The sequence below is a fragment of the Gasterosteus aculeatus genome, chromosome 2 (genome assembly GCF_964276395.1).
Source record: "Gasterosteus aculeatus chromosome 2, fGasAcu3.hap1.1, whole genome shotgun sequence".
Lineage (NCBI taxonomy): Eukaryota > Metazoa > Chordata > Actinopteri > Perciformes > Gasterosteidae > Gasterosteus > Gasterosteus aculeatus.
Genome location: NC_135689.1, coordinates 10,608,572 through 10,630,512, shown reverse-complemented (window position 1 = coordinate 10,630,512; position 21,941 = coordinate 10,608,572). Strand labels below are relative to the sequence as shown.

At 43.4% G+C, this 21,941-nt stretch overlaps 2 protein-coding genes and 1 long non-coding RNA gene across 3 annotated transcripts; all 3 read left to right on the top strand.

The window, feature by feature from the left end:
• The first annotated feature begins 2,227 nt into the window (after nucleotides 1-2,227).
• erbb3b (erb-b2 receptor tyrosine kinase 3b) lies at nucleotides 2,228-13,239 on the top strand. The gene is made up of 28 exons (XM_040192889.2): nucleotides 2,228-2,491; nucleotides 4,287-4,441; nucleotides 4,530-4,716; nucleotides 4,898-5,023; nucleotides 5,112-5,174; nucleotides 5,307-5,425; nucleotides 6,000-6,141; nucleotides 6,276-6,389; nucleotides 6,466-6,583; nucleotides 6,668-6,741; nucleotides 6,978-7,068; nucleotides 7,444-7,646; nucleotides 7,818-7,950; nucleotides 8,053-8,146; nucleotides 8,524-8,681; nucleotides 8,777-8,833; nucleotides 9,212-9,353; nucleotides 9,451-9,570; nucleotides 9,720-9,818; nucleotides 9,962-10,147; nucleotides 10,243-10,398; nucleotides 10,510-10,585; nucleotides 10,674-10,820; nucleotides 10,899-10,996; nucleotides 11,083-11,259; nucleotides 11,345-11,416; nucleotides 11,683-11,971; nucleotides 12,106-13,239. The coding sequence occupies exons 1-28, from the start codon at nucleotides 2,413-2,415 to the stop codon at nucleotides 13,011-13,013; spliced, it is 4,383 nt and encodes a 1,460-aa protein (XP_040048823.2). The 5' UTR covers nucleotides 2,228-2,412; the 3' UTR covers nucleotides 13,014-13,239.
• A 585-nt stretch (nucleotides 13,240-13,824) lies between these two features.
• On the top strand, nucleotides 13,825-19,077 carry pa2g4b (proliferation-associated 2G4, b). The gene is made up of 13 exons (XM_040192949.2): nucleotides 13,825-14,134; nucleotides 15,515-15,643; nucleotides 15,725-15,830; nucleotides 15,962-16,031; nucleotides 16,202-16,294; nucleotides 16,385-16,448; nucleotides 16,548-16,626; nucleotides 16,712-16,790; nucleotides 16,872-17,005; nucleotides 17,117-17,211; nucleotides 17,770-17,897; nucleotides 18,051-18,104; nucleotides 18,194-19,077. The coding sequence occupies exons 1-13, from the start codon at nucleotides 14,047-14,049 to the stop codon at nucleotides 18,251-18,253; spliced, it is 1,179 nt and encodes a 392-aa protein (XP_040048883.1). The 5' UTR covers nucleotides 13,825-14,046; the 3' UTR covers nucleotides 18,254-19,077.
• A 977-nt stretch (nucleotides 19,078-20,054) lies between these two features.
• Nucleotides 20,055-20,933, top strand: LOC144388897 (uncharacterized). Its single transcript, XR_013453153.1, has 4 exons — nucleotides 20,055-20,159; nucleotides 20,253-20,279; nucleotides 20,541-20,563; nucleotides 20,661-20,933. It is a non-coding gene; the product is annotated as an uncharacterized LOC144388897 (long non-coding RNA).
• Nucleotides 20,934-21,941: the final 1,008 nt, after the last annotated feature.

Sequence of the window (21,941 nt, the reverse complement as noted above, 5' to 3'; positions counted from 1 at the left end):
TTGGGTTGAATGATTTAATGATTCATCGCGCATCGTCAAACGATTAATAAAAACGCCAAAACACAAATTTACTTTGCCATACTCATTTTTGTCATGTTGTGTTATACATAATGGATTTAGTTCCCTGGTGGATGCCTCGTGCGCTCTTGCTTGTTTCTCTGGTCGTTAAGTTATCAACCCACTTTGATCGTGATACGGTGGTTTGTGCACTCACCATTATTTAAAACCCAAATATCCACTCATTTAAAATGGATTGTTGAGCACATGTGCTCAAGATTCTGAGTAAAGGATTCATTTTCAACTCGCCAAATGTTCATGGTACTGGTTGCCAACTACAATTAAAGTCAGATTATGGCTTATGTAGTGGTGAGATAAAGCAGGTGAAATGAATCGAAGTCGTCCTTTTCATTCGGCCTCTTCTAACTGCTGCCATCAAGAGAAGATTCGCAAAATCAGGTAGTTTCCCTTTGGAATTGCAGCACTCGGCAGAGAGTCATTCTGTCTGGGCCGCCCAGAGGTCCGTAAGGGAGAGTGCCGCTGTGTCTCCAGGGGTGTGACAGCAGTATGTGGGTTCGGAGCTGCTCCCGGGGCCACCAGCCCCCACGGCCCCCCGCGGGTCTGCCACAATAGTAGCCCCAGGGCGGATGCCATAGCTGGGATTCCCACCCGTAACCGGGACGCCTTCGCCCAGGGCACAGACACACTGGCAGCGGCTCCACAATCAATTCATCAATTCCTGAAGAGAGTGGCAACTGCAAAAGGCCACCGGAGTCACCCCCACTGCTCGCCTTGGAAGGGACAGGGCCACCAAGGCTGACGCCATGTTGGCGATGTAAAACCGCCCGACTCGGCAGAAACCATTAGGCCTTTATTGGAGACACTTTCCTTGACCTGACGGCAGAGACACCCAGCTGGGAATGTGAGAATACCACACATTTAATTGTTTAAATGTCACAGTGACATTTTGGCCTATATACTCTTTTACAAAGCAACACAGATGTTGTTGCACCAATTTACACCAATTGTTCATTGTGTAACTGACTCAAATGTATTTAAACTTACTGAGTATTGTTACTCTGTCAACAGGCAAGTGGACAAGTCCTCAACGGATCATTTTTGCAGAAGAATTTGCAAAAACAAACAAAAAACAAAATGTTGACTCAAAGAATAATCATATGAAACAACCATGTAGGAGCAAACACTGGCCCAGAGTTCATCTTTCACAAACCCTGCAGAAGCTGTGTTCTCCAAGCACCAAGGTTTAGACTGTGTCTCCTCCTGCTGGACAGGGAGGACAAGTTACACATTACATTTTAATAGCACAAGGTGATACAAGGGTGTGCCCTGTCTATCGCCCAAAGTTGGCTGGGATGGACTCCAGCCCCCCTGCGACCCTTTGTGCAGGATAAGCGGTTTGACTACGGATGGATACAAGGGTGATTAAAGTGAACTATATGCTACATGATTGAGTAGTCTCACTTAATTCCCACGCAGGGATTCTTGCTATTAAACTGCAACTATTCCTCTCTGACTCACACAAACTGAGGTTAAACGGGACACGTCAGTTACGGATGTTAGCCATTAGCGAGGCCTTCCCTCTTCACTCACAGTTTTATCTTCAGGAATCTCGCCTGCTCTGAAACCATTTTCTCAAATTAAGCTTGTTCTTGTTTGGGGTTCAGAAGTCACTTGACCATCCGACAATGTGCCCCATTGTGACAGGCCGCTCCACACGCATCAAAGAGGTGATTAACCAGTTTAGGGCTTTTGGGGACAATACTGCTCTTTACAGGGAGGACAGTGTGGTCACTCAGCACTGGGCTGCTGGCCGGGAGCCACAGTACTGGTTCCTCATGCAGCAGCTGACAACATGAAACCAAAATAACTGCACAGAAATGGACACATAGGGCGCAGGGCGTTAACGCTGGCGCACATGCGAAAGGCTAGATCACAAACATTTGTTTGTCATATTCGAAGTTGCTTGTTTGGAATCAATTTGCAAACATAGTTAACTTGGCAGTCAATGTCAATAGTATGGGCTTACGGTGTTTTTTAATAAAATGATAATAGGATTTGACCCGTTTGGATGGGCAGCAGCTCTTAGAAGAAAGAAATGACGGATCAACTTGTGATTGGTGAACACGTCGGGCTCCTGTCCAATCACATGTGTCTCTCTGGGAGGGGAAGCCCGGGTCCAAATTAACTGCCGCTTGTTCCTTGTTGTTGTTAGTCTTGCAATTGGCGCGATTTCCCTTTTCTCATTATGTTTGGTACGGAGTCTGATGGAAGGAGCAGCATTTCTCCTTCGCTTTGACTATTTTTTATTTTCATCCACACAAACATTGGCTCCTCCTAGGACTACCCAAGCCTGTGTGGTATGATCATATCGCACTAGAGAGATTTGAAATCAACATGATCAAGTGGGGAGTCATATTACTGAGTTTGACATTATCACGGTGCCTACAAATAGCATCATGCCAAACCCATGAAGGTAAGGAGATTTTATTGTGTACATGAAACTTATTGCTTGTTTTAATTGACATTATTTGACCAATATATTGTTCTTATTACTATATGAAAAGTTCCGGCTTAAATTTGCCTGTTATCGTAGTAGCTAACATGGTATGCAACTATATTTTGGTGGAATAGAACAGGATGTAATAAGAATATGGTATAATAGAATACAGTCATTACCATGGAGGACATGTAGACATGTGTGAGTTTAAGGGGCTACATTTGAAGTATTAACCCTCACGTGTTTTCTTTTTGTTTTAAATCAGGCAATAGATGTTCTCTTCCTTGAGAGCTTTTTTACTGTTGTTGCTGGACTCTGATTAAAGCTCTTAATGCAGTAATACATTGTAACTTTATTTTCTGCTAGTGATGGCTGGCAGCAACACTAAAGTCCAGCGTGGAGACAAAACAGCTTGCATGGCAATGATCCCAGTTGCAAAAAGCTACTGAGAACAATTAGTCATGTTCATGTTAATACATGCAGTCAAATCAGAAAGTGATGGCTTTGTTTAGCTGAAAACACATTTGCTTCTCAAAAGATCCTTTAGCCGTTTTTTTGCATGCATGAGTTTTAATTGCTGACAGTCAGAATTATCATGCAACTCTCCAAGATGAGTGTTCTCAAGAGACCCATTGTAGCACGATAAAGAGCACAAAGATATGTGCTACACTGCAGTCATACGTCAACATGAAGTTCTCCATCGAAAGCCCACACAACAACATAATGTTTGTATAGCTGCGAGATCCCGGTTTACACCTCTACATGTCCCCAACATAGACAGGAAGTGTGCGTTGCTCTGACAGCTGCAGGTGTTTTGTCTTTGCACATGAAGGCCCCGCTCCACAGTTTTTGTTGATCATTATAGGAGATAGTGTGCAATTCTCCTTGCGTTCATGATATTTCCCTTCCCTCTGCCAGAAAGTCCCAATCACACAAGCTCCATTGTCTGTTGGTATGATCTCAGCAACGCAGACCCCCAGACACATACATATGCACACGCACACACACACACACACACACACACACACACACAGAAGCACTGTCTGTCACTGCATCACTCTTCAGTCACTGGGATACACTGTCCACATTTATAGCTTTGTCACAATGAGGAACGTTGTCTGAGAAAAGCCCCTCTCCCTCAACCTCCCCTCGACCAGCCCCGGCCTGCTCCGTGTACCAGGGTTACAGCCTGACCGTGTCGCTGTGCTTCACATCAAACTCTCCAGCCAGAACATCATCAGACGCAGTATCAAGTAGACCAAGGCCATAAACAATGCACGACATAACCTTCGCACTAAAATAGTCACACTTTGTTCACTTTCACACAACGGTATTGCGTGTTTGTGTATTCTAGGTGCTTTGACTATGCTTATCATTGGTATGTGGTATCAAAATAGATCAACGTATTGTTGAATTGTGTAAATCACCACAGACTACTAGATCACATAGTTGTTGAACTGTAATGCAACGCATTGTGTTGCAATGATAACTGACAAACCATGATACTGACTTTTCAAAGTCAATTCAAAAAAAGTTTTAAGAATCTTCATTTTTTATCATGATTATTTATCTTCAAGTGTTAGAGAAATGAACAGAAACCAGACAGAGAAAAACTCCCTGAGTGAAGTGTAGTAAATTAGCTAAACATACACAACAATTGAGATGGTCTAAAATATAAATAGCAAGTGAGTGAAGTGATGCATTGACCCAAGGTTCTTCTCACCAGTTACAGTAGTTATATTTCTCCCCATTTCTGCGCACGTTTTGTCAGTGGTGTGTCCCGGGACGCAGAATGGACTGAGCTCCACGGGTTCTCAGGAGATTCAGTACAACCTGATCAAGGACCGGTACGATGGCTGTGAGATCATCATGGGAAACCTGGAGATCACTCAGATCGAGAGTTGCCGCGACTTCTCCTTCCTCAAGGTAAAAGATCACCCCCTTTTCCCCCTGGCTTGTCTGTCAATTGATGTTGTACAAGGTGTAGAAGTGTGCCCCTCCTCTCCTCCTCTAGGCGATCCGTGAGGTGACCGGCTATGTCCTCATTGCCATGAACCACTTTCAGGAGATTCCTTTGGGGCAACTACGGGTCATCAGAGGAAACAGCCTTTACGAGAGACGCTTCGCTCTCTCTGTCTTCTTCAACTACCCCAAGGATGGCTCCAACGGCCTGCGCCAGCTGGGCCTCGCAAACCTGACAGGTAACGAGGGTTGACCGAGAAAACACAAGCCTGGACAGAGGACTTCCTATATGTGAAATGTGCTTTTCAGATTTGAGGCTAAAACCGAAATAAACTGCTGCTTTGGATGGTCAAAAACCATCCTGTATGTGTCTGTGCCTTCCAAATATGTGATAGGAATTCCTAAACATCTTCTTCACAGAGATTCTCGAGGGAGGAGTACAGATTATCAACAACAAGTACCTTAATTATGGCCCCTGGGTCTTCTGGCGAGACATCATCAGGGACAATGGTGCTCTCATTGACATCCAGCACAATGGAGAGAAAGGTCGGTGATGGGTTGGTCCTATTTCACATATCCCCAAGTTATCTCTCCATACCCTTTTATTAGAACTGCCCCTGTGTCCTTCTGTCAGGGCCTTGCCATAAATCCTGTGGAGATTACTGCTGGGGCCCAAACGTGGACCAATGTCAGATCTGTGAGTGCCCAGTGGTTCCGTTCAACTCCCTCCTCCTTTCTCCTGACTGACTGTGTCTCCTCATAGATAGAAACACACACACATGTGCACATCGGTGACCTCTGTTCACCCCGTCTCCCCTGTGTGTCTCAGTGACTAAGACGGTGTGCGCTCCGCAGTGTAATGGTCGCTGTTTTGGGACGAGCCCCAGGGACTGCTGCCACATAGAATGTGCAGCGGGATGTAAAGGCCCTCTGGACGTGGATTGTTTTGTGAGTACTCCGTCTTTAAAAGTAATTAGGACAAAAGCAGTCTTTGCAGACATTATACTGTGTGGGGGGGGAGGTTTCTTCACTAAGAAAGACAAAATATATTTTCAAATGGTTTTGCCTCCTTTATTTGAAAATAATACTTATAATAGCTCAATGTAACCGGTTATATTAACAGACATCAATGGTTTTAAGCACTCTACGCATACTGCTGGGATGTGAAACCTGCTCATCCAAACCATTATCTTTTATTGATGGTCCAATATTTGAGGCAGTTCTGGAAAAGAAACAAATTGCTCTTCTTGTTGAAACATTAGCGTGTGTGTATCCCGGGTTTGATTTTCTGTCAGTGTACTTGTAAGTACAATCATTTAGCTAGCCAGCTGTGAGGCTTCTCTCACAGCTGTGCCTTGAGCTAAGAAGTCATTTTAAGCATACATACTTCTACATTGCTAACATGCTCATGTTATGGAAGGCAATAGGAATTCATGTTTAATCCATTGGATGTATGCAATGTGAGTTAAAACCTGCAAAATATGCCGTGTGTGTGTGTGTGTGTGTGTGTGTGTGTGTGTAGGCATGTCGTCATTTCAACGACTCTGAAGCCTGCGTGCCTCAGTGTCCACAGACTTTGATCTATAACAAGCAGACATTTCAAATGGAGACCAACCCTAATGCCAAATATCAGTACGGATCAATCTGTGTCTCCCAGTGTCCCAGTGAGTGGCCTGTGTTTCTTTGTGTCCTCAACATCTTGTACTGTTACTTTTTGTGCAATGCGGAAAATACTTTAACTGATTTTGCAAACCTGTGTCACAGTGTTGTTGTTTCTTTTTCGTCTTGCTTTTTAAAGCCCATTTCGTGGTGGACGGTAGCTCCTGTGTGAGCGCTTGTCCACCAGACAAGATGGAGGTGGAGAGAGACGGCCAGAAGCAGTGTGAGTTCTGCAGCGGACTCTGCCCAAAAGGTCGGTTAATATTATCATTTCTTCTCCCACCTCTAACATTGAGTTAGCCTAAGATGCCACTTGGCCTCTCCTCTAGTGTGTGAAGGCACCGGCGCCGAGCATCGACAAACGGTGGACTCCAGCAACATAGACAGCTTCATCAACTGCACCAAGATCCAGGGCAGCCTTCACTTCCTGGTCACAGGGATTCTCGGGTAAATGTCCTGCCTGCCTGAAGGATCGCCGTCTGCAGCGATTTACAGGCCGCTTGTTCATAGTAAATGTTTTATTGCTCCTAGAGATGACTTTAAGAACATCCCGGCGTTGGATGCCAAAAAGCTGGAGGTTTTTCACACCGTCAGAGAAATAACAGGTGTGTATAAACGTTGTTGGTGGTAGTAATGCATTGTAATGCGTTGTAGTTGTACATATCATGGCAGAATTCAGTTTTTTAAAGAACGAGTGCAGCAGTGTGTTGCTCTTTACAACATCTACCATTAAATTGTCCATCTAATAATATGAACTATGATCATGCTATTAATGGCCCACAACAATCTAAATACCTTTGCAGTCCTTATATTCATTGTTATGACTGTGTTCAACTGTCAGATATCCTAAACATCCAGTCGTGGCCCGAAGAACTGAATGATCTGTCAGTTTTTTCGAGTCTCACAACCATTCAAGGGAGGTCTCCTGACAAGTAAGGCCTGTTTACACACACTGGTGTTTGTTAATGTGTTAATGTTGGTGCTCTGAGGAAACTCATTTAAATCAGTAAACATTTGTATAGAAAGTGCAGATATTCAAACGGTATGAACTCTGATGTAGTGTTACTGACTTTAAACTGCATCGGGATTGTTCTCGCCGAAACTCATATTTATTTGCATCACATGTTAAGTGTGTTGTACAACTGACACCCTCTGATATAAGCCAGTATATATATATATATATATATATATATATATATATATATATATATATATATATATATATATATATATACATATGCATATAGGTAAATGCCAGCTAACACAATGGGTTTTGTTTTTCTGTCCCCCAATCTTCCCACCAAAAGGCGATTTTCTCTGATGGTGATGCGCATCCACACTCTTACCTCACTGGGCTTGCGCTCTCTCCGGGAGATCAGTGATGGCAGTGTGTACATCAGTCAGAATGCCAACCTCTGTTACCACCACACGGTGAACTGGCTGCAGCTGTTCAGAGGCCGCAGAGTTCGAGTCAACAACTTCAACAACAACAGGCCGCTGGCCGAGTGCGGTGAGACGACACAGAAATGCCCCAAATCCTCTGATCCTCTGATCAAAATGACGCCGAACATACTATTCTGTACACTCTTACCAATCCCATACCGCTAATCAGAAAAATGAAGCCCACATACATCATCTTCATCAGTTTGCTTATCTTTTTCTCATGTTGTGGCGTGTGCAGTTGCACAGGGCCATGTGTGTGACCCGCTGTGTTCGGACTCAGGATGCTGGGGCCCGGGACCCGACCAGTGTCTCTCCTGCAGGAACTACAGCCGAGAGGGCACATGTGTTGGAAGCTGTCATTTCTACACTGGGTCAGTAAACACATGTGTGTCGATATTCCCACTGGTGTTGTTTGTGCGATGAATGGATTGATTTGATCTGACCATAAAATGACATGAATTATGCCTCTCAAGAGCTCCCAGGGAATTTGCAGGACCTGATGGCGAGTGCGTTGCCTGTCATCCAGAGTGCAAGCATCAGACTGGGACGTCCAGCTGTACTGCACTGGTAATCCCTTACTTTGATAGTACCTATACTTTTATCTCAATTTACTTACAAATTCCTCTATCTGTAACATATGTGGCAATAAATGCCTTCTGATTCTGATTTTGATTGTGATTTCTTGTTGTTAATTATCCAATTTTAAAAAAAGTCATATAGGTTACTACATTAGAAGAGAATAATTCCCCTCGGGAATGGACGTGTCTCCCTAACAAAAAACATTTTGTGTTGACTCTCTGCCACTTCCATTCCATTATATTTAAAATATTCAGTGTCTTGTTTAATTGCGGGTTTCAATGCCTCCCCACAGTGTTACACATATAGTCACGATCTGTGTCTCAGCTCCTCCCATCTGTGTCTTCCTCCGTACATTTCTGTGTTAGGGTGCAGACAAGTGTCTGGCATGCGCCAACCTTCAAGATGGTCCCTTCTGTATGTCCTCTTGTCCCACTGGGGTAAACGATGGACAGACAGGACTGATTTTCAAATACCCCAACAGGCAAGGTCACTGTGAACCATGTCACCATAACTGCACCCAAGGGTGAGACTGGACCCAAATAATGTTTGTGTACATGTTTGTGTTCATCTCATGTTGTGTAACAATTATCAGATCAATGATGTGTTTATCCCTTACAGATGTTCAGGCCCAGGACTAAATGATTGTTTGGAGGCAACTAGACTGGCAGTAAGCAGGTGAGTGTCTCCCCCTACTGGTGACTATAAAACACTAGATTGCAATGTGTCTGATCGATCAACGGATCAATACTGACATGCTGGGCTAGAGTTGCAATTTGATCAATTCTTTTTTACAAAACCTCGCATTTTCTGTTGGGTCAATAAATTTATTCAAACATCCATAAAGATTCCTAAATTGGAGCTACAGATGGAAACATAATTCAGATCATATTAAGCTTGTTCGTGTCCCGTCTTCCATTTTCCCAAAAGAGCGAGAGTGATGAACTTAATCTCTGCAGTCCAATGCTTCTTTCTATTACTAAATAGAATATTATAAAATCTCACGCCTTCAGCTAGAATCTCCACATTCACGTCTCTCTCTGCTTCCCTCTGCAGTGGTCAGATCACAGGCATAGCCTTGGGTTTTCCGGCTGGCTTGGTGTTATGCCTGGTGTTGTTCTTCCTGGGCGTGCTTTACCACAGAGGATTGGCTATCCGCCGCAAGAGAGCCATGAGGAGGTACCTGGAGAGCGGAGAGGTGAGACTTTAGAGACCACCAGATGAGCACTTGCTTTGACTGTGACACGCGTTGTTGATAGAAAGGGGAAAAAAATCATATGTGACTTATTTGACAGAGCTTTGAGCCACTTGGTCCCGGAGAGAAAGGCACCAAGGTTCATGCCCGCATCCTCAGGCCTGCAGACCTGAAGAAAATAAAATCTCTTGGCTTTGGGGTTTTTGGTACAGTGCACAAGGTATTTATTTATTATTTATTAACCGTTGGCTTTGGCTTGTAATAATCAATTGAGTAATGTGGCATTATAACTTTAGCAGAGTCATAAACAATTTTAACAGATTTGTGTGAACTGATGCAGATGCTGCTGTGCATTTAATTGTTTTCAAGGGTGTTTGGACTCCGGAGGGAGAGACCGTGAAGATCCCTGTGTCCATTAAAACCATTCAAGATAGCTCGGGCCGACAGACCTTCACCGAGATCACTGATGTGAGAATCAGAGCTTCTACACTCCTGAAAGAAGTTACTGCATTAAAGCATTAGCGATTAAAGTCACATATGTATACCGTGTCATACAAAAATGTCACATACACAGTCAGAAAAGTAAACAGTGCTTTTCTGCCTCCGTGTAGCATATGCTGTCCATGGGCAGCTTGGACCATCCCTACATTGTTCGGCTGCTGGGCATCTGTCCAGGTCTCAGTCTGCAACTGGTGACCCAGCTCAGTTCTCAGGGCTCTCTACTGGAGCACATCAGGCATCACAAGAACAGCATGGACCCCCAGCGCCTGCTCAACTGGTGTGTGCAGATTGCTAAAGTAAGTGCGGTGTGAGCTACAGATTTATTTTGAGTGTTTTGAATACATACATGTGTCATATAGGGTATGTAGAGTATGCATGTCTTCTGTCTCAGGGTATGTACTACCTGGAGGAGCACCGCATGGTCCACAGGAACCTGGCCGCTCGCAACATCCTGCTTAAGAACGACTACCAGGTCCAGATTTCTGACTACGGTGTAGCAGACCTCCTCTATCCCGACGACAAGAAATACATCTACACTGACACCAAGGTTCTTTTCGCTCATTTAATACGTCACAGTTGAGAGGAGTTTTCCGTCATTACCTCAAGTTATGAAAAAAGATGTCTGTATGTCACTTATGTGATTTGGCACTCGATCCAGACTCCGTTAAAATGGATGGCCCTGGAGAGCATCTTGTTTCGAAGATACACTCATCAAAGTGACGTTTGGAGTTATGGTAATATACAGCAGCACTAATGACATTTACCTTCCTCTAGAAAGCTGGCATTAAATAATTAAGAACTGCCGTCTCTCTTTCCGGACAGGGGTGACAGTGTGGGAGATGATGTCATTCGGGGCGGAGCCTTATGCATCCGTGCAGCCTCAGGAGGTGCCGAGTCTGCTGGAGAAGGGCGAACGCCTGTCACAGCCCCACATCTGTACCATAGACGTCTACATGGTCATGGTTAAGTGTGAGTACGATGAAACGTGGCAACCTGTTAGCGCAAACACAGAGATTGTAGCCGGCATTTTTCACTTCTTCTCTCCAGGCTGGATGATCGATGAAAATATAAGGCCGACCTTCAAGGAGCTGGCCAGCGACTTTACTCGCATGGCAAGAGACCCGCCCAGATATCTTGTCATCAAGGTGAGGCTGTTATCTTCATTTAGACTAGAGCCCACTGGCTGTTGACTTTGGCGTCAAACCCTGAATGCTTCTTTGTATTGTTGTAGTTGGAAGGAGGAGAAGCTGCCTCAGTGGAGCTCCATCGGAGGGAATCAGAGCGAGGGCTTCTGCAAGCGGATTTGGAAGACCAACACGAGGAAGGCCTGGAGGATGGTTTGACAACTCCTCCTCTCCAACACTCCCCATCTTGGAGTCTGTCTCGGTCGCGGATTAATTCGTACAGGGTAATGAAATATAGACTCTTGTTGGACCGTTGTGGCTCGATCAGAGGCAAGGCAAACATAACACTTCATCATCCCTGATTTGTAGAGTGGTACCTCTCAGATTGGACCTATTGGATATCTGCCAATGAACCCCAGCCCCGTGGACAGCATCCGCCAGGTGATACAGACACACAATCGCATGCACACCAACGCATTCCTACAATTGCACGGGTGATATTGTATATTATTGGCGGAAAGTCTGAACAGCTTCTCTTTAATTTCCAGTATTAACAAACCTTTCCCTTAGCTGTATTATAATGAAGTATGGAGGCCCATCAGTGCGTCATCACAACCCAGTGGGACACATGAAAAGGTGTAACAGAAATATATAATTAATCTCTATGAGCTGCTGTATCAACTCGAGTCTCTCTTTATCTGTGTCAGCTGTGGCTTCAGAGGTCTCGACTGAGCTCGGTGCGCACGCTGCCCGAGAAGTCGGAGTTCAGGCGCAGTGGCAGAGAGGCGGAGCGGCATGAGGAGGGTTCACGGACCGGGAGTCTTCACAGGGCCAGGTTTGGCTCCGAGAGGGAAACTTGTGTGTCCATTGGCCGGCACAGGAAGCTCTCATCAGCATCAAGTCCATCCTCGTATAAAGTGTGGGCTGCCGAGGAAGAAGAGGAGGTGGACCACTATGGCTACGTCCTGGCTGGGCCAAATCTTACTCCACAGAGAGGTAAACAACCAGCACTCCGATGGCCACATGCAGATTTATCGCATAATTTACACTGACCGTTGAGTAAATGATTTAGTTAACAATATATAACCATGTGATCTCCTTTCTCCTATAAATTCCTTCTTGGCACACAGTCTGCAGCATCTCTCATTCCGGACAAAGAAACTCAAGACTCAAGAATAATCTGTCTATTGTGGTTATATACCCCTCCCAGGAGTATGAAATCATGAGCAAAGAGTCTGGTGCTCCCCTTTGCTCGACAAGTAGCGTCTTATCACAGGCAGATGCCGCCTCAGTGGCAGTTGGCTTCGAAATCTCGCCATTACCTTCACCAACGCTGGCTTCTTTACCCGGAGAGGAAACTACGGATGTGGAACCTCCGACACAAATCTCAGCTCAAAGGATTGAGCAAGAAGATGAGGATTGGGAAGGAGGTGTTGCAGAGCAAAGGAACTCCACAGAGAAACATCCGCTCGCTGTATTCTCTGTTTGTGGGATGAGAGCTTCGGATGACCAAGAAGGGGCAGCTCAAGGGATAGGCAGGTATGAATACATGGATATCAGACGATCAAACTCTACGGAGGGAGAGTCTCCGGCCCTGGAGAGGTGTGGGCGGCAAACATCTTCAAAGAGTGCAGCAAAGACGGCGGACCAAATAGTGGTTTTGTTGAAGAAAGAGCTTGAGGAGGAAGGGGAGAAATACCACAAGACAAACAAACTACCTGCACTTCAGGGCAATGTGAGCGGTGCGGTCATGCCTGGGCCAGATGTGCTCACAGCAGAGGGTGAAATGGTGGAGGAGTATGAGGATATGACCAGATTTGGAGTGGTTCCCAGTGGGTGGGAGCAGGCGGACTACCAGAACCTCCCACTGAAGGGGGAAGCTGTTTCTGAGGAGATGGGTAGTGACAGGTGTGAGGGCATTGGGGGATACATCAAGGTGTTCGCTGGCGTGGGGGAGCCTGGCAGCAACACATCATTTGACAACCCAGACTACTGGCACAGCAGACTGTTCCTCAAGCCAGATGCTGTTAGCACCTAATAATGTGGATTGGGACGGAGAGACAGCAACAGTTATGTTTGTACCTGTCATTTTGTAAAGTTTTCCAGCTTTTCTTCTTTGAGCTGCACCAACAAACTTTGAAAGATAAAAGAAATAGCAAAATGAGGGGATCATGTTCCATTGAAGTAGAACGGTATTTTTGTACAATTTTTATGTAAAATGATGATACGAATGAATAAAATTCCAATATTTTTCAAATATCAAATCACCTGTGTCATTGATTGTTTTTGTATCAGGGTTGTATATATATTGTATATTTTATTTCCACATCACCTATTGGTAAAAGAGAACCATGGACTGTATGGTATGAATAGCCGGAAATGAGATGGAGGCATAGAAACCATACAAACCGTAAGAAAAGATGAATCGGCGTCGCACTCGCGTGATTTGGACAGAGGCCGATCAAAGACTACCAGAGAAGTGACAGATTCATTTTAAGTTTCCTTTTCAGTTTCGGCATGGGCTAATACCTTTACCAAAACGTACTGTTTTAATTAAAAGATTTGAAAAGGCCTTTATAAATGTCCTGACATGAATAATCAAAGAACGGTAATGGGAACTCTATGAATAGGTTGTTTGTTTCTCTATCACTTTCAAATCGTTCCCATATTGTCATTTGTCAGCATTTATGACACACACACACTTAATATCTTCCTTTTTTAACTTACAATTATGTTTGTCTAAGCAGGCCTACATATAAATTGTTCCTCCATATATATATATATATATATATATATATATATATATATATATATATATATAGCCTAAGTTGTATATGATTAAAAATATCAACCCTGCCTTCTTCGGATGTAATGTGCGATTCACCAAGACTAGGCCGGGAACCATCTTGATGGCGCAGCGACTCTTTGGCGGCAGGCGGGATTTGGAGATAGTACTAGCCTGCTCACTGACGTCGGGCGGGCCGTTGCAGAGAGCAGCGTGGTCCATCCTCTGATTGACTGACACACGCTGGGGAAAAAGTTACTCTTGAGTTCGCAGACACACTGCCAACATGTCTGGAGATGACGAAACACCGGAGCTCACCATCGCCGACGACTTGGTCGTCACCAAGTACAAGATGGGGGCCGAGATTGCAAATCGTAAGTGAAATGCAGCGTGCGCGTAGCGTTTTACTCAACGACCCGTAAGCGTCAGGATCCGTCTGGGGTTAGCTAACGCTGTCAGCTAGCTAGTCATACCCAGGCAGCGGCAGCGGCAGCTGTGCCATGTGCCGCAGCAACGTTTACGGTAGATCACGTCAGAGAGCGGCACTCTGTTAACGTAACGCTCGCTATGTATTTAGGCGGAGATTTTCTATAAAGTAATCGCTCCCATTCGTCTGGCGACACGTTGCTGTCACATTGCTCCGGCGAGCTAGCTAGCTGAGCAGTGGCAGGGCTAGCTACCTCACTAGCTAGCATTAGCTAGCTGCAACTGCTAACGTAACGGATAACAATGACAAGTACGAAGCTGCATGGCGATACGGAGTTGTTCCGAAGAGGCCTACGTAGTAGAATAGTTCATATTTCAATAAATACAACTAACAGTTCATCACATCGAGACCACTTCAATTGTTATGTAACATACTGAAGGTCTGGTGAATTTAAATGTTATCTTAAAGTACATTTACGTTGAATTTACTGGAGTCACCCAATAAAACGAGTTAAAAACCCAGTAACGATATAAAACTTAATTTATATATTTCACTTTAAAGACTGGGACATTCACTCACTGTTTAAGTGGCAAACATGAAATCGTAAACTTGAATACGCGGTTACTGTATTCAATAACGTTACATTATTTTCAAGGCCACATCATTGGTGCGTTATTTTTTATGCAAATCTAACCAATTTAAAAGCGAGCTTCATTCCAAACAAAAAGTTCATCATTTTAACGCAATTAGTCGAAGGACAAACGCTTATTCAAGAGTGCACACCTTCCCACTCAGGTTACACTCACAGCTGTTGAGTCAGTTCAACAATAGTCTTTATGTACAGCCGCATTTCATCTGCCTCTGTGTTAGTTGTACTGTTGACTTTCCTGCCACACAAAGTTTTTTAACATTTTTAACATGCATTCCCACCGTCAAACTCCATGTTCTACTACAGTCGATCTGAAATGCACCGATATCTGATAATGTACTCCACAAGCTTCTTTCCAGCTGACACAGCTGTCAGGGAACATGTCAAATGTTTATCTTATACTTCATGTAGCATCAGCGCCGTCACAAATAAACAAGTTGTTCACACTAATGCGCCCTCAATACTCTCGCCCTTAACTTTTCCTTACGGCGGCAAAAGTACGGTTTCCACTATCTTTTGACATTTTATTTAAATAACGATAAATTGACCGACCTAGTTAATAATCAACACAGGCCTTGAAAGGGAAAACAATTGTTAGTCGCAGACCAGCACTATGAACGCTGTCATTGACGCGTCCTTTCAAGGACCGCGTGGCTCATTCCATTTCCTGTCTTGCAGAGGCTCTGAAGACCGTGGTTGGAGCAGCTATGGCTGGAGTCTCCGTGCTCAGCCTGTGTGAAAAGGGAGATGCCTTCATCATTGCCGAAACCGGGAAAATCTTCAAGAAGGAAAAAGAAATGAAGAAAGGTACGTCTTGTGTTGCATTTTGTTATTTATTATTGTCATCATTGCCGCCTCTGACCCTTTTATTGCATCTTTCTTTCACAGGTATTGCTTTTCCTACTTGTGTGTCCGTTAACAACTGTGTATGCCATCACTCCCCTCTGAAGAGTGATCCCGACATCACGCTGAAGGATGGAGACCTTGTAAAAATGTAAGCTACTGAATGCGTACATGTATCTTGTGTACAATCATAGTAGACGTATAGATCCAATTAGTTGCTATTTTATTTGCTGTTATTTACTCTGTCTTTAGTTCACGTTTTCCTGTTCTATTTGTTCACAGTGATCTGGGCGTGCACGTTGATGGCTTCATCTCAAACGTGGCTCACAGCTCCGTTGTTGGAGTGACCACGGTATGTCATCACGGTTGAATTAAACCTGCGCCGTAGCTCTCGTGGGTTTATTCGCAAGACTCGTGACGTGTATAATAATTGACTTGATTATCGGCAGTCATACCACAGCTACGAATATTTTGGTAGTTCAGGATTTGTAACGCTTCATCTGTCCCGCGGTTTCTCTTCAGGACAACCCACTGACTGGACGGAAGGCTGACGTAATCAAAGCAGCTCACCTCTGTGCTGAGGCGGCTCTGCGTCTCGTTAAGCCAGGAAATCAGGTAAAAGTTTCCCACCGTGACCACTGAAGTGAGCAACGTCCTCTCCGGCCTCACAACTCGTCTAATAAACACAACTATCTCTCGCATCAGAATAAACAGGTCACAGAAGCCTGGAACAAGATTGCAAAGTCGTTCAAGTGCTCCCCTATTGAAGGTGGGTGTTTGTGATCAATCGGCACCTGCAAGATTGAGGGTCACAATGTTTCATATTTCTAACATGCACTGACTCTGTTTATCCCTCCCGTGTGTGCAGGCATGCTCTCCCATCAGCTCAAACAACATGTGATCGATGGGGAGAAAACTATCATCCAAAACCCGACGGACCAGCAAAAGTGAGTTGAGTCATCAAGTGCTTCCTGTCACTGACCCGATGAGCGTTTTGACCTGTGGGAGAGCTCATCACTTTTGTATTTGTAGAAAGGACCATGAGAAGGCCGAGTTCGAGGTCCATGAAGTGTATGCAGTGGATGTGCTTATCAGCACTGGAGAGGGCAAGGTGAGAGGAACTTTGGTTAAAATGTGTTGTGTTCTGCTTAAAATGTATTCCACATATTTCTAACAAGGTTTGTCAATGTAGGCAAAGGACGGCGGTCAGAGGACCACCGTTTACAAACGAGACCCCAACAAGGTGTACGGCTTGAAGATGAAGACATCTCGCACATTCTTTAGTGAGATGGAGAGGCGCTTTGATGCCATGCCTTTCACTCTGAGGTAGCATCTTTAAACTTCAGATCAAATATTTTACTTTAAAAAAAAAAATCTTGAATCAAATAATTTCCCAGGTTTCACCATCTCATTTGTCACTTCTGTTTGTGTCCTCAGGGCGTTTGAGGACGAAGGCAAGGCCAGGTTAGGTGTGGTTGAGTGTGCTAAACACGAACTGCTGCAGCCGTTCAACGTGCTGCAGGAGAAAGAGGGTGAGTGGAACAAGGGGGGATGTAGTTGACTGCTTTATTGACCAGGACACATAGTGTAGGTTTGTTTTAAACGTCATATGTTTGACTTAAAACTGACTCATCTTTCTGCCATCGCTTTACTCATTTCCTGCATTATTGGCATTCCAGTAGTTTGGATTTATTTATTGTAATAACACGTTGTTTATTTAGGTTAACTGATACAGAAAAGGGACAAAACTAAGCCCAAATACTTGACAGATGATGGTCATTATTCACTGTATCACAATTTCTAATCTCTCTTCTACTCACATTCTCCCCTCTTGTATTTGTCCTGAGGAAATCTAGTGAATACATTAATCTGTGCAGTTCTATATAGAGCTTCTTAAAGAGAAACGCATATGTGGAAAACTGAATCCATGGTTCATTCAAAGGGAAGTCTGAATAATAATACAATTTAATCCGTGTACGTTAATCAGTTGATTTATAACATTACAGGGTCAGATCTTTGTTTTTCGCTGAAACATTTGCACATCATATCCAGCGGAACTGTTTAATGCAACTTTAACCATCTTTCTCCAGGTGAAGTTGTTGCCCAGTTTAAGTTCACCGTGCTGCTCATGCCCAACGGACCACTGCGAATCACAAACAGTCTGTTTGAGCCAGAGCTCTACAAGTCTGAGCATGAGGTGGAGGACCCAGAGCTGAAGGTAAAATGTGTTCGATGGAAGGGATATTGGAGTCGCTACTTGAAAAGAGCGTTTTAGTCACTATAGCATTCTGTTTAGGTTGTTCCAAAGCCATTTTGATGATGACTTTCATTTTGGTGAAAGTAATTTTTGTCCATTTTCTGTCATTGAAAGGCTTTGCTTGAAAGCTCTGCCAGTCGTAAGACCCAGAAGAAGAAGAAAAAGAAGGTGAGTTGTTGGGACCTGTTTTAATGAACTTACATTGTCGTTAAAAAAAAAAAGAATTCCTCTAATTTCAATCATTTATGTTTTTAAAGGCCTCAAAGACTGTTGAGAGTGCAACCGGACAGGCAATGGAGACTGAAGATGCAGAATAAATTTGTCGGGCAGACATCTGACGACCCAAAGAACAGACGCCATGAATCCTTCTGTCCCAGCTGTCCGAGGCGCATGCGGGCGTAGCCGCTGTGAATACCTCTGAATCTAACTGATGTCATTTTGGGATGATGCTGCTCCTAAATTTTGTCACTCCACCTAAAATACACGTACATTTCTAGTAAATCTCATAAACTTGAGACCGTCCTCTTCTTCAGTGGACAACAATTCTGCTACAAAAGAGGAAATTATAAACCATTTGTTTGACCTTGAGCCTTCGTCCCTGAAAGATGTGGAAAATAAAATGAGTTTGACTGAGCGGCAAAGGGTGATGACTGCACAATACTGTCAGCGTAATTGTGTGGCATTGAGATAATAAATCTGAAGCCATGCCTTTGGAAACAAATTTTACCTTGTCTTCGCCAGAAGTGTGCAACACATGTCTTGAACCCTGAAGTTAAAAGCATGTCAATGGTCATTATTACTATTACTAGTTGCCACATTTACACCGCTCTGGGTCAGGTCAGTCTGCCAGTACGTTGAGTACACTTCCAGGAAGCTACTGTAGGTTACTTGGCTAACAATTTCTAAAACTTACAATTGAATACCAAGTAAAGTCATTTAAATAGCAAGTACGTATTTCTCCATCGTGGATGGCATTCCTCCTGCCAGGGGTTCCGCATTCAGTCTTCTGGTGCCACCATCAAGTCGGACAGTCTGTGTTTACATAAGAATTCCATACCTGTTAGATATATGGATGCTTTTGTAAAACAAATCCCAGTTTCAGAGACTATTTTTGGAAACATTAAAAAGCCACCTGACATCATTTGTGTGGTTGTTTTTAAACTGTGTATCAAGTTGGTTATTGTGGTGATTTTGTGTGTTTCATACTTTGAAGAGTATGAATGACCCGGTCAAGTAAAACTGCATCCTTTTGATTTTTATTTGACGTACAAATTCTTTAAAAATGAACTAATGTATAATTTGCAAGCTATGTAAGGACCTTGTGATAATACCCCCAACATTTCCACTACAGCGTTACAAAAGACATTTTTTTTGAAAAACTGAATCATCAGCAATCTGACTGCAGAAAGATATTGAGGTGATATTTTGCAGCCAGTAGCAATCCCATATCTCTGTAATCCAAGATGACAACGCTTGCCCACACAGAAAGGTTTATCTGAGTCTTTATCTGAAGTTTTGGAGTGCAGAGGATATAGAGGCCTGAAAGAAATCCTGACCTCAACCCCATGGAAGACTTGTTGGTCCCACAGCAGTATGTGACCAAGCTGGTGACTTTGTGGCTGTGTATGGTTCTGCCACACTACAGAGGCTCCTGTTTGTTAAACAAATACATTGTTAAAATGCAATTCAGCCATCCAGTCTACCAAAAAACAATTAGTAAACAGAAAAAGAGGCTTTATGGCATTGGCGGAGAAGATTTGGCAAATATTTCTTTGGCGCAACCCACATACTCTGCTCTGCTGCTCATCCCACAATTGCATGTTCCTTACAAATATTGCACTAATTAAAAGAGAAATAAACAGGCTCTCTAACGATAAAAGATTGTTTGCCAAGAAATATTGTTAAAACAAAGAAATAATGAGCCGAATATAACTGTCCTTACTCTTTCTTTAGCTTTGTTTATGTCTATCAATCAAACATTGTCACCAACATAATTAATAACTTAATTAATGCTTGAAATTCTTTAAAATTAGAAAACTGCTCCATGTGTAGTACAAAGTACCGTATAACTAATATATAACGGCGCATTATAAACATTACATTCTAGTAATACTCAATTTCCCACATTTTACTGCTGTCCAATGAATGTGACGTAGCCAGTCCTTATAAAAGCGTCGTCGCCAGCTTATGACGTACTTCACTGAGACGATTCTTTGACTGTCGGTAAGGAACAACAATCTTTGTTAGAATCCAAGTTAATCATCCTCTTTTAAAGTCCATCGATCTAATCCGTAACATTTTCTCTTCTGTTTTCAGCCTCCTGTTCTCGACATGAGAGCCAAGGTTTGTGTTTTACATCGCTATGATCAAATAATGATCGTTGTTCATGGTGACGCTAACATTTGCTTGCTAGCTAAGTTAGCTAGCTGGTTAGCAGATGACGGGCCCAGAAAGCACGTGGTGCATTAGCGTTCGGTTTAGCTTGTTAGAATACTATTTATCGATGTTTACATTATCTTCATGCGAGCTTAAAATATGCAGGAGTTGATAAAGGAAAACCGTAAAAGTAAAACCATAACCTAACGTTGTACATCTATCTTGCAGTGGAGGAAAAAGCGCATGCGCAGGTAAGAAATACATGCCTCGTGTTTCTAATGCTTTTTTTTTTTTTTTTTTTGACCGTTTTGAGATTTTTTTTCTGATTTGCCTCTCGTCTTGTTACAGGCTGAAGCGTAAAAGGCGAAAGATGAGGCAGAGGTCCAAGTAAGCTGTCCTCTCCGCCATGGCTGTGACGGTACACGTTGCCCTACAACCAGACCGGGGAGCCCGGCTCCCGATCCAGGACCCTCCCGGTGTAAAGTCTGTCACTGGTCCCCATCTCAATGTGAGGCAGCGGCTGATCCAAGACCTGCTGGACGACAGGCTTTTCCTCGGACATTCTGGACTCTTTAATTCCTCAGCTTTTCTTAACTGTCATTAAAGTTTTTGGTTTCTAAATGGCTTTGCAAAACTTGTTTTCTTTTTAAATAGTTTGTGGCTTTCCATGCAACCGTAGCGTGGAATTGTATTACATGGTCTTTTAATTGTCAAAGCTTTGATTCAAGCCTCAGTCTATGTCTCTTGACTTTAAAGTTTCCGATGTGCATGCAGGCCCATTCATGCTCATGGCATAAACATTAGTGCAACAGGGCCATAACTTTTACTACTTGCCCCTTAGCATCTCTTATTATGGTTTTGCTGTGCAACTTGCTTATACGGTTACTGGCTTTAATGACCCCTTCCACAGTCAGGGATAAATTTACCAGCAATGAATATTCCAATCCTAAACTTATGCACTTGTACCATAATGTAAAATTAAGTATTCGTTGACAGTTTTCCCTGGATAAACTGTAATTTGAAGTTCTGGCGGTATTGAGTGGAGCATATGCTGGCAGCGTGCACCGCTTGTTACAGGTAAACTTAAAGATGCTTAAGAAAATATGGAATTTAGAGGGAACTCGCCACACTGAAAAGATGGTAACTCTTAAGTGGCATTTCACTTTCGAAGGTTTCAATTGTATACGGAGAATCTCAGCATGCTACACGACCCACATTTACACCCATTAACTCTCCAATTCCCACTTTTTTGACTCCTAACTATTGCGTTTGAAAAAAAGTCAACTACAATTGAAACCGCTTCAATACGGTGGTCTCAATTGCATGTATGCAAAAACATTTCATTCTTGCTTCAAAAAAGCTTTTTGTCATGTAAATCCCATCCTAATAGTCAAAACGTTTGGATTACGTTCCTCACCAAGGCAGTGAACCCTCAAGATTTATACAAATCTTGTATTTTGCTTTTCTTTTTTAATGTTGCTTGCTGTACTTATACCAATATGTCAGTTTTGTCTAACTGAATACTGACGTGTGTCACATGTACTTATCAGGAACATTACTTACTTTTTACAAGAGTAAGAAGTAAATACTGTACAATACACACTCACACACACACATTTGCAAGTTTGT

Bases quoted from the DNA above. Each gene is read 5' to 3' on its own strand.
- pa2g4b (XM_040192949.2), top strand. From the start codon at position 14,047: ATGTCTGGAGATGACGAAACACCGGAGCTCACCATCGCCGACGACTTG. The intron at 16,295-16,384 runs GTAAAAGTTTCC...CTCTCGCATCAG, and splicing joins TCGTTAAGCCAGGAAATCAG to AATAAACAGGTCACAGAAGC. The intron at 17,212-17,769 runs GTGAGTGGAACA...ATCTTTCTCCAG, and splicing joins CGTGCTGCAGGAGAAAGAGG to GTGAAGTTGTTGCCCAGTTT.
- erbb3b (XM_040192889.2), top strand. From the start codon at position 2,413: ATGATCAAGTGGGGAGTCATATTACTGAGTTTGACATTATCACGGTGC. The intron at 7,647-7,817 runs GTGAGACGACAC...TGGCGTGTGCAG, and splicing joins CAGGCCGCTGGCCGAGTGCG to TTGCACAGGGCCATGTGTGT. The intron at 11,260-11,344 runs GTAATGAAATAT...CCTGATTTGTAG, and splicing joins CGCGGATTAATTCGTACAGG to AGTGGTACCTCTCAGATTGG.